General features: G+C 39.4%; 1 protein-coding gene across 1 annotated transcript; it reads right to left on the bottom strand.

Annotated features, from left to right (window-relative positions):
* Positions 1-1,227: 1,227 nt before the first annotated feature.
* LOC134862018 (metalloreductase STEAP4-like) lies at positions 1,228-10,309 on the bottom strand. Its single transcript, XM_063879673.1, has 9 exons — positions 10,074-10,309; positions 9,860-9,967; positions 8,716-8,786; positions 8,240-8,324; positions 5,889-6,167; positions 5,703-5,797; positions 4,873-5,026; positions 4,619-4,789; positions 1,228-3,178 (listed from the first exon to the last, which is right to left on the bottom strand). The coding sequence occupies exons 1-9, from the start codon at positions 10,275-10,277 to the stop codon at positions 2,921-2,923; spliced, it is 1,425 nt and encodes a 474-aa protein (XP_063735743.1). The 5' UTR covers positions 10,278-10,309; the 3' UTR covers positions 1,228-2,920.
* Between the last annotated feature and the right edge of the window lie 2,100 nt (positions 10,310-12,409).

Genomic DNA, 12,409 nt, shown 5'->3' on the forward strand with positions numbered 1-12,409 from the left:
TAGATTCTCTGGCTAGGAAGCGAGTTTTTCTAAATGTCCTCATTTTTGTTGATCACATTTTGTGCTGTGAATGATTTTTGCCCTAACTATATGCACCAGTGAGGCTGCAGGCTACTTGCAAACATCCAGGGAATGCCACAATACATTAGGCTGCAGACAGGAGCTATAGCAGTAACACCACTCACCTTAAACGCCTCTCTTTTGACATTCTTGCTGAATCAATTAAGCATTATGTGCTGCGTGAGAACTCAGAAAAGCCCCTTGTGGTACGGTAGCTTCTTGCTGATGTAATGCAGAGCAACTTTTACCTCAACTGACTGAGAGTTTGAGGGTTAGGCATGTGGTAAAAGTTTAATTCAGCGGTCAACAAGGAACACTGTCACATGGGATACCCTTTTCCTCTTTGATGTCCTGGGCCCTTTGCTGAGTTATACTGTTTCAAATTGAGTCCTGTGGCTTCTGAAATACATTTACAGAAACACTTAATATTTACCATAGATGTGAAGGTTCATATTTAATATTTTTAGGGTAAAAAGCTTAAAGAGGGCAATTGAATTTAAGAATCCATATACCAGATTTAATAGACTTTGACAAACAGGCTTTTTTCATAGTAAAAGTGAAATGCTTTAAAAATGGTGTATTGAGGTTTTAAACTTAGATTGGCAGCTGGATTCTTGCGATATCACATATCACGTGAAAATCCACCCCGTCCAGCTTCAAGTTATGTGTTTGAGTCCGGCCAACTGCGATGTTAGTGTATGTGGGTGGTGTTTGTGTTTGACTCGACAACACAGATGTTAGTGTTGTGAAAAACAATGGCTGCTCCTACAGTGAGCGTACTTTATGAACGATAGCATCAGTTTTAATTAAATGGACTTTGTTTTTGTTTATGGGAGGAAAGGAAAAAAAAACACTGCAACAACTGAAGTGGTTTTTGCTTTTAACCTGACCTTTTGTAACAGTTTCAATTATAGATGGTTCATCCAAGATAATCAACATTTTATAAAAGTGCCTGCCCTTCCTTAACAGTGTCCCATGATGGTTTCTTAGATGGTTCTGTGAAACCCACCAGTTGAGGCAAGTTGAAAGTCTTCATAGCTTTTTATTTTTAAGATCAACACAAAACCGATTAAGGTTCAATGTAATCAGCTCAGCTATGGTTTTGAACCTGTGTAACAGTTGATATAGAAAACATCTTGATTTAGTAGAATTTTATTTCCTTTTTTTTCTTCACAAACTTCACAATAAAATAATTATAAATAAAATATTATACAATATACAGTAATGTCTTACAACTTTACAGAACTACGACAAACAATTCAACTAATTTAGTGTCAAGATCATGTTGGTGCCAAGCTAATGTGCAAACACTCAAGCTATGTCCATACTTTGGTATCACAGCACGAAACTATGGGTATCCAGGTCACCCAGTGGTGTTTAATCAAACACGAGTAAAAAGCAAGGTTGTTTCACAAGTTTTCTGTATGTTGCTACATCTTAATTCTCTCCTCGGGCGATGTTAAAATGCTCTATCTTATTTATTCATCAGCACACACACACACACACACACACACACACACACACACACACACACACACACACACACACACACACACACACACACACACACACACACACACACACACACACACACACACACAAAAGGAAATGAAATCCAGACTAAGATCAACAGCAGTTCTTTGGTAATAGGAGGATGATACAAAGCGAGAGGGTGTAAGAGATTGCAGATTGTGTGTTCAGATAATGCTGTTAGATGCTAGATAACAGGAGGCCTTTCACTAAATGTTCTGCTTTGGGCAAAACACACGCAGCATATTTCTCTTGTCGCACCAGACTCTGTCATGGAGACAGCTGCTCCATCCTCCTCCCTTGCCTCCACTGCATCTCCATCATCTGATTAGTGCTTTACATACTAAGATATCTTGTTGTTCCAAACCTGCCATTCTGCACCAACAGCAATCATGGCTCTTTATCACTTCTGCTCATGATCAAGTCTCTTGCATAAACCCATGCGCCTTTATTGGTTACACCAAAATCTCTGTAATGTTCTTTACTGGTTTATTAAATATCTTTTTAGTAATACCTGTTTTTCCTCCTCGGGTTACTTTTGTCTTCCAAATATGTGGTACTTTCAGGTGTTGGCACTGGTTTACATTTGTGTGTGCATGAGTGTTTACTCTGTATGTGGTAATATGATTAGCTTTAGCTTACTCTCCTTTACAATGTTTGTGTGCATCTCTAAGCATAATGTGTTAGTGTGCTACAATAGTAATGTTTGCATGCCCTTAAGTGGCAGGCAGTTTTGGGCAGAGAGGTATTTGTGTTGGTAAAAAGGGAGATCAATAACATCCTGAAAAGAGAAAACCTCAGGGATACAATCACACAACTTGAACAGAGTGGAAAGAGGTAAGAGGAAACGGTTGTCTTTGTTTATCAAAACAATGAAAACAAAAAAATACAGCACAAACATGAAATCAAAGCTCAAAGTAAATAGACATTAAACACATTTATATCCACAGAGACCTTTCCATTTGGGTGAAATGAAGTCAAGTATTTTGTTGTGTTTGGCTATTGCATAATTGGGAGTAGGTAGTGCTGACTGATCAAAGGACACAATCACACACCAAATGAGCATTAATAAAATGAGAAGTATTACTCATCCTGCAAACCAAATCTTTTTGTTTGGATTTTTGCAAAAATAATAGCTTATTTTCTTTGCAAAATCTAAACATGGAATATAGTAAATCAATACATACATACAATTTGACTTTTTTTTGAACTTATGATCCTTTGAACCTTGAATTCTCTTCAAAGTGCACAAGATTTGTTTTACTCTCAAAATAATTACTGAGTAAAATTCAGAAATATCAGCGACTCCTACGGCTTCAGAGATTACAGTTCACAGGTTGGTGACCTTACCCATCTCCTCCCTCGGCTGGTTCCTCTCCCAGCCTTGTCGAATGCGCGTTAGGGTTCGATCCACGCAGGGGAGGATGACCAGCGCTTTGAGTACCAGAACCACAGAAGGCACAATCAAACAGAGCATGTAGCCTGGAGGAGTGTACCATTTGTAAGTGGAGAGACGAAGAAATTTGTTCCAGCCGTAAATGTAGCCATGTGCTGTGCATATGAACAGGGTCAGATGTCCCAGCTTAGACTGAAAAAGAAAATCACATAAAATGAAAATGGTAAAACGAGAGTGAGATATTTGAGGAAATGTACTTTTGTTTTGTAGAGATCGAAACCACTCTCATTTGCCACCACTAAAACCATAATGTGTTGTTAATACACTTTCGTTTAAGAACAAGAGCGGTACAACACGGTGATTAATGAGCAGCTGGTAGGCACATTCTTTCTCTGATTGTGGTATTTTTGTTATAGCTCATGAATACCTCATAATACAAATGTAAGTTATTATAATTATTGTTTTATCAGATTTATTGACCATAGAAATACTCTTGGTCCATTTATCCTAATTTAGACAACAGCCCTTCTAAGGTGTTCAGCACAGTGCCTTACATAAAGCTCTTAGAAGATTTTAGATTTCCGTTTAACGCCAATACTGACACTTTCAAAACAATGTTTTTCAATAATATAAACCACACACTGCACTTTTCTTTGCTATCTTCCTGAAAGATTTGTCTTGCCTTTTTCTGTGCTAAATCCACAACAATGAGCTAAAAATACAAATTGTTTCACAGCCGTTCCAGAGTAATTGGTTTTGTAGCACCGGTGGCCTTTGAGGCTTGGTTATTGTTAATTACTTGAATAATGTGCTTTCATTTACATTTTTAGCATTCAGTTGCTGATGTTCTCATTCACATTGACTAGAACAGCATAATAAGGAACATTGATATTAATGTGAATGTGAGTGTAGTAATGAACAATGATAATCAGGGGTCTTATTTAACCCATTTAGAACAGCAAATCCTCCTGCTGGTGTCATTTAAAGTCAGTCATTTACATTCTTCTGTTTATGTATACCTGTTATTATATGTCTTTCACAACTTTTCTTACCAGGTCACAAGGTTTATTTTGACCTAGACCTCTATCTCTAGATATCATCCCCTATCTGAGTTCTACCTATGGACCTGACCTTTACACAAATGCACCTGCGACCTGTATTAACAATGTCCTCCCTTAAGGATTATACCATGTATCATAATTTTGTTTAATGAATAACTTAACATTTAAGATATTGGGCAAAAGCCAGCCAGGCTTTCACTGTGTGTGCCTGTGTTAGGCAGTTAGTTAACTAGGCTCGGGGGAAATGACTGCCCATGACATATTGCTTTTACAACACATTAATAACTGATGAAAACTTGGAAACTCCAAATATAGATTATCAAGGCGCTAAATTACTTTTTTTAAACTGATAGTAGGCACATGACTGATAGCGTCTGTAGGCCTTAAGGTGAACACACACACACACACACACACACACACACACACACACACACACACACACACACACACACACACACACACACACACACACACACACACACACACACACACACACACACACACACCCATACACCCATACACACTATTACATCTACACATGCACATAAAGCATATCCAACTGCGCTCTGACCTGAATGAAGCTGAACTCTCTCCAGCTGAGAGATCCTCCCACAGAGGGCAGAGATGTTAGTCCTAGCAGGACATAAAGGAAGAAGCCCAGGATTCCTAGCACATAGAATGAGTCTTGGCCCCATGCCTCTGTGTTATCAAAGTAAAATGGAGTGGTTTTATTGTTCTTCATCTATGGGAGACACAGACACAGGACTGTAAGTATGGTTAGTTTGATGTCGTTCTTTCCTATGTACACAAACACTGTAGCTGTACCTCATCCACCACAAGTGTGATGAGTTTGTGTCTGACAGAATAGCGAGTAGGAGTGATGAAGGTATAGATGGCATGGAGAAAAGCAAATCCCAGTGCAATCAGACCCATCTGCTTCCTGCAGAGCATCCAACGGTCCAGCCAATCAGGGAAGCGACTGGAAAATGCAAAAGTGAGTTAGACTTCCAAAAAGGATACCTCTTTTTTACAATAAATTGCACAGGTAGTGGATATGCATGTGATTTCAAACTCTCAAATACTGTCACATGGTCAGGAGGGCTTGGCATAAATTTGACTGCATGGGGCAGAATGAATATTTCAGGCATCCCCTCTGTCTCCCCCTTTCAACGCTAACATCTCAAGAAACACAAAAACCACACCTTTAAAATTGTGAATTCAAACTAAACTACATGGTTTGGCAAAAAGAGGTTCAAAACATGGTGGTTTTGGTTAAAATAAGTGTTTTTTTAAGTAGCCTAAATCCGTAATGAGCAAGTTAGAAGTCACATTCAGTTTTCGTTTCACATGGGCTACAAACAGTGGCCTCTTAAGAGAAAGTCCTGATTTTGTTTGATCCATCTATGCACCCAACCTCCCCATAACACGGACCATCAAGCTTATATTGTAAAGCCCCAAACTTCTGGAACAATTGCTGTGATATTGCTGCCAATGGTTTACATTGGAGACTTAAAACCCAGGTGCATCTCATTGAAATGCTAAGGATGACTTTTGCGTCTGTATCAGATGCAGAGGGCCTGGACAAAACATTGCTTCTTAACAACCTGAGGATGAGACCATGCTGGGACATATCTGTCCTTGGTTTAATGTCTGACCTGTACTTGGTTCCTCTGTAGAGCTGAAGGAAAGCAGCTATGACACCAGGCAGGTAACACAGAGACAACATGATTAGAGACACAATGGGAAACACCTGAAAGATGGAGGACAACACAGAACACATCCTTTAAAAGGAACATAAAATACCATTCACAGGAAACTCAACCAGGTGGGGTAAGGTTTACCTTGTTGCCCAGGGACACCATGATTCTGTAGGAGATGTCTTTGTCTTGTTCAACATATCCGTAGATGACATCCCTTATAAGTAAGTAGAAGTAGAAGAAAGCGGTGAGACCGACAGCCACGCTAAGAGGCAGCCTCCACTCTGGGAACAGCTGTAGAGGGAAGTCCTCCAGCTCTCCGGCCGCTGACAGAGACCCTTTATCCAGAACAGTGAGGCCCAGCTTGGTGGCCATCTCTGCTACTGCCCGCTTTGCTTCTGCACTGTTCCCACACAGGTACACCTGGAGCATGGAGGTTTGGTTTACTTTAAAATGGGCTGCAATTACTGTAAATCATCATGAACAAAAAAAAAAAACAAAACGCTTAAACAGTTTCTAAGAACAGTAAAAATAGATCTGAACAAAAACATTAACTGCAATTAAGGAACATGGTAAATGAGATGAGCTTTAAAAGTTGTATTATTACATCTTGAAAAATAGAGATCTATGTTGTAAAAACATCTCAGGCTTTGGCTACAGAGACAGTCCTTGTTTTTGTTATCCTTTGCCTCATTTCAGGGGTTTCCTTTCATTGGATTTGTGAAAAGAACAAAAATACAGAATATGCCAGACTCATCAATTAATATTATGCCATCATTAATAATTGTTTACACAGATCTTAAAGTGATAAAGATAAAGATATTCATAAAATATGTAGAAATCACTGTTTTCTAGGAATCCAGAACGTTTCAGCATGTGCTCATGGTGTGTCTTATCTGAAATGGTTTTGTTAATCAGTCAGTAATATCAAAAACCAAGAACATCTTATCTTCAAAAATACTTCCCCCTTGCTAAATTCTGCTCAGCTATGTTTTTTGCTGTTGCTAATAATTACTCTAAGATAGATTGTTGTTGGATGACTCACCCTGTTTTGAATATCTTCCGCATGACTGCACCGTGTACACCTACAGTGTCTGTCTACAGAATTACCCTTTTTTCTGTTGATCTCCACTGTGCTGTTTCAGTAATTATTGAGATGAAGCCCCTGGAAGCATATGACTATGTAGAGACACACACATACTCAAACACTGCTCAATTTGTAATCCCATTGCTAGATCTTCATGCTGAAGGTTATTACCCCACTCACGGCTCTGTGATAAGACGATTAAGTTGTTTGAAAAGGGGGGAAACAATCTTAAAGAGGGACAGGGATAGAGAGAAAGAGAGAGAGCAGTTTGACAAGCATATAGCGGAATCAGTGGGATTGAGCAGTTTTACCCCAGGTGTGTGTATAAGTGGACCGGGCAGCCAGCCATGTCTCCCCACATTACTGCACCAGTAACAGCAGGGGACGGCCGACAGACTAAATCTCCATCTGAATGTTAATGTGACAGAGCCACAGCCCTGCTGTGTGTGTAATCAAATTGCCGTCTAAGGAAAAGCAGACACTTACAAGCATATGCATGTGGATATATAATGTACCTACACATGCACTAATAAAGACACACACCTTCAAACACTTCAGTTCTCTCACAGCTACCTGTTTTCAAAGAAAATAGAGCACTGCAGTGGTATTTGTGTGTGTGTGTGTGTGTGTGTGTGTGTGTGTGTGTGTGTGTGTGTGTGTGTGTGTGTGTGTGTGTGTGTGTGTGTGTGTGTGTGTGTGTGTGTGTGTGTGTGTGTGTGTGTGTGGGTGTGTGTGTGTGTGGGTGTGGGTGTGTGTGGGTGTGTGTATGTGTGGGTGTGTGTGTGTGTGTGTGTGTGTGTGTGTGTGTGTGTGTGTGTGTGTGTGTGTGTGTGTGTGTATGTGTGTGTGTGTATGTGTGTATGGGGGGTTGTTTGTGTTGAAGAGGATTGGAGGCAGATTCAGGTTTGGTCTCCAGAGGTTCCAGCGTGTTTGTGTTTCTCTTTGTAGCTGTGAATAGGAAGCTGCAATAAACATTGGTCTTTCTACTTTGTAACATCATTAAGTTTGTTTGTTTGTCTGTTTATACAAGCACTGTCCTGGTTTTCTCTTGCATTGTTATTGAAAGACGGCAAAATCAATCATCCTTATCAACACAAAATCAAATCAAATCTCTTCGTTCATTTTGTGTGGTCTATGGTGAAACGTTCATTTCCTATTTTTAACAAGTCTGAGAGACACTTATCCCATCATATTCCAGGAAAAGTTGAAAGAAGTTATTGTTGCCTGGTTTGAAGTCCAAACTGTCTTACCATAAAAATATCAAGTTGGTTATCTCTCATAAGGCTACTGCTCTGTCTTTGTATTTTTACTCCACTTAACCAAAGCCTCCCTTAAGGCACAAAAGCTCTGTTTTGTTTGATCCCACTGACTTCTTTTAACAGATGTCTTATATTCTCTCCTCTCTCACCTGTTTTCCTGCCAGAAGTCCATTCTGCAGGGCCCAGGCAGACAGCGTGTTAAGGCCTTTTACCACAGAAGCTCCAGGGACCAATCTAGAAAACACACAGCAAAGACTTTAGTTTCTATCTACTAATACACAAACAAACAAAGAAGGAAGGGCGTCAAAATGATGAGAATCAATGTTTCCTCTTCGACTGAATAGACACACAGCAGGCCGTCCTGCCAAGGGATCTGTAACCTCGAAATTTGTTTTTGATTTCTTTACGATTCGGTTGAGAGTTTATCTTTCTCATGCTCTAAGTGTTTTATAGAAAAGACATCCAGCATTTGAAAAAGAAAGACACCTGTGGTTTCAAAGTGATTGTTGACGTTAAACCCAGATTTGTCTGAAGTCAAGTTAGCTCCATCTTTGACATTATAATAATAATAATAATAATATTTATGAATGACACTTATTTTCTTTCTTTCACAGGAGTATGTTACCTCTGCAGGTAGGCGGCATTGGGCTCTGGGTACATGCCTTTCTTCAGGTTGTTACTAAGATCCACCAGCACCTTGTAATAAAGCCATCAGTATTGTGAGAGAGGAGGAAACAAAAGAAAAAAGTTCAGTTATGTAGTTATTATATGTGTTCTTATGTTCTTATGAAGGGATAATGTTATAAGTTATTCAGAAATTCTGATAACGTTTAAATAGTTTAAAGTAAAAACTATGTAAGATAGTGTTGCAGGAAAAACATTTTCACACATTTTAGGATGAATCATAAGTGTTGTCAAATTCTTATGATTCCAATATAATGCTGTATAATAGAACATGGGGGAAATATCGAAAACTAAATAATAATCTGGAATTAAAAGAGCATTAATAAATATACAATCTATTTCAAGAAGTATTTTTCTGGCAGTCTCTAACAGGTCATCAGTTGAATAAGACTTTAAGTTTAATTGGAACAAGTTGAACTCCAAATCTTGGATCCATATGAACTTTTCACAAAAAAAATACCCTGTCCATGATGATAAATTAACGTGTTTTTATAGCTGTATATTTTAAAGCTATCAATAACTGAATTATATTTTTATGTTTTGGGGAAATTTTCAATTGCAATTTCAAGTTTATTCTATGGTTAATGCTATATCTATGTGTACTATATTGTCATTTTGTCGTTAGGGAACCCCCTTTGAACTGAAATGGTACATCTCAAGGGGTTTTCCCTAAAAGGAATTTTTAACAAACTACTATTTTGGAAACCCCTGAAATGAGTTAGTGTGAGATTGTGAGAAAAGCATCATTAGTGTCTCCCTATGACCTCAGACCTACTTGTTGTTTTACTACTTTACCTTACACAGAGGGATAACAAAAAGTAACTGATGTGGAAATATTGACACACAACTGGTTAATTATTAATGTCTTTCCACTTATCACTCAGAGATTACAGGGTGCATTTTTGTGTCAATATGCAGATTCACATGTGGGAGAACTAAAAATCCAGCAAGTTTTTTTCGAACTTTACTACACTCTTTGATTTGGAAAATTCAACTGCTTTTGATTTTTAATTTGTTTATGATTAAAAATTAACTAAGAATTGTTTATGTTATTGTTTCATATCCATAGTCAGACTTTGATTCACCTTTCCTGCAAGATCAGGTGCCATTGTCTCGAGGAATCCATAATGTTCTCTGTGCACACAAATAAAGATCAGACTGGCTGATTGGGCTGCTGTTTCGTGGCTCATCACCTGTACAAAACACAAAAATCAAGACATAAGAACGCATCTTTAAGCTGCATACAAGCACCGTTTTGTGCAATTTGACAAACTAAAAGTTCTATGCCATGTGTCGTACCTGAGCTCCCTGAGGCAAGGGTCCACAGCTGTGAGGTCTGCGGCTTCCGTACACCACCCTGTAGCCAGACTGGAGCAGACGCAAACCCAGAGAGCGTCCTAAATCCCCCGTCCCGAAGATACACAGCATCTCTGGCACAGGGGCAGCAGAGGATGCAGCAGCTGCGCCCAGAGGATGCAGCGACACACTCTCTGGCTTCATCATCTCTGATGTGCAATTCGCCACTGTCACTCTAAGTTTGGATGGTCAGTGTTCCCTGCTGTGTAGTTTTATTGCTGTGGAATATGACCTGTAGCCTCTCCCCTCGTTGAATACGCGTATGTATAATCTTTTATTACACTGGCAATCGGCACCTGGAATCACATGCATATGAGTGTGCGAGTGTGTGTCCCGTCTTATGATCGTGTAATTGGCACTGAGTCATTATACCACCAAGCAATTATAGTATTTATAGTATATTTCTTATCATGTATGTCACTTGATTGATGATATCACTGGATTGGGCGATCCAGAAATTGACTGATACACCAAGATTTTAAACTTGGATTCAGTTGAATGGGAAAGTATCTGCAATATACACGTCTAACCTCAGAATCACCTTTACTTTTGTATAAATTATCGCCTCTTAGAAACACAGACGGCTTTAAAGGCAATATCTAGTTCAGCCAGAATTAGATTTTTTACATTTGAGAGAAAAAAAGAAATCTCATTCTGATGCTTTCCAGGGCTGCCTTATTCTATCTTCTTTCTCTACTCTAGACATGGTGCCATGGGGGAGATCCTGGCCCACAGATTCATTATCATTTCAAAACCCACTGTTCCAACCAAACGACTGGGAAGATAGGATTTGTGGAAATGTAGTGTTCATGTCCACATGGCTAAAACATCTGCAAAGTTGTGAGACGAACAGACTCAACAGAGCAAAAATGAAGCTAGGCACATATGTAATTGTTTTGTGTTTGGCTGCTTTACTTTGTGTGTGTGTGTGTGTGTGTGTGTGTGTGTGTGTGTGTGTGTGTGTGTGTGTGTGTGTGTGTGTGTGTGTGTGTGTGTGTGTGTGTGTGTGTGTGTGCTGAAATGGCAGGGTCAGGACGATCAGGGCTGAATAGAGTCTCAGCTGTGATCCACAGTACCTGGGGAGTTGGCTCTGCAGATCGGGTGCCTACCTCGCTGTAGAAATGACACACAGCATCACATCAACTTTACTGACTCTTTGCACAAAAATACACTCTTCACCACAAAAGCAGCCTCATTAAAATCACAATGTGCATAAAGATAGCCGGCTATATTTATGGCAGACAAGCAGCACATTACCCCAGGAGCTTTTGCAGTCAAGTCCATAACTAAAGCATTAATGTCTACCTTGGGGGATATCGTAGCAAAATGAGAAATCATTTTATGCCTAACCTTTAAGGCATCTATTCACTTGTAGCGCTGCTAGAATAGACCTGAAAGCAGATCCACTCCAATGACTCATTTACTCGCTCTGCCTCCGGGACATCTCTCTTTTCTTCTTCTCTTCCTTCTCTATCTGCCTAAAAGTCATTCCCTCTTTCTCCTATGGTATCATTTTTTCTTTCTTTCTTTTGCTCCCTTTACTCAGTTCCTAGTGCTCCCCCACCTCTCTTTTACCAACGTGTTTCTAAATAAACAACTAAATTCATTGAGTAGATTCAAGTAAAGCCGGCTGTAATGATTTTCACTCTCTGTTTAACAGATCAGAGAAGGATGCTTCTTTGCTACCAAGGTTATGAGTTTCCCTTATTCTTCTCAAACAGGAAACATGCATGGTGAACATGTTCAAGGACACTTATTCATTCCATGGAGACTTGCTCCAACTAATCCCTTGAGATTTAAGTGGTGGTGATGTGATGTGGCGACACTTGTGCTTACTGGTAGTTACAACACTTGAGGTTTGCATATTACTACGGATTTGACAGTGACACTAAACTACGTGTGTCGACCACTGGGGGCAGCAAACAGATCTCAAAAGGCTCATCTACCATTGATGCAACCAAAGCAGAGCAACTTGGGGAATCTGTAAGCTGAATCAAGATGACAAGAATATACAGAGTCAACAGAGGTCTATGACACCAGCTTTTGTTTTCTTCGCCACATCCAGTATGTGCATGTGTAATTTCCTGTAAATCCCTTGTGCCTACATATGCATTTGTAGTCTGTGCAAGACTTTGCAATTGACAATGAAAACAGAACAGAATGCAAATAGACTGAATGTCTGCTGCTGAATTTGAAGTTGTGTTAAAGGGGCTAACATTCGATTTAGGGGTTAAAGGAGACGGATCGGATGATATTTATCGATTGACCAGTTTTGCATT

Source organism: Eleginops maclovinus, chromosome 3, assembly GCF_036324505.1.
Source record: "Eleginops maclovinus isolate JMC-PN-2008 ecotype Puerto Natales chromosome 3, JC_Emac_rtc_rv5, whole genome shotgun sequence".
Classification (NCBI taxonomy): Eukaryota; Metazoa; Chordata; class Actinopteri; order Perciformes; family Eleginopidae; genus Eleginops; species Eleginops maclovinus.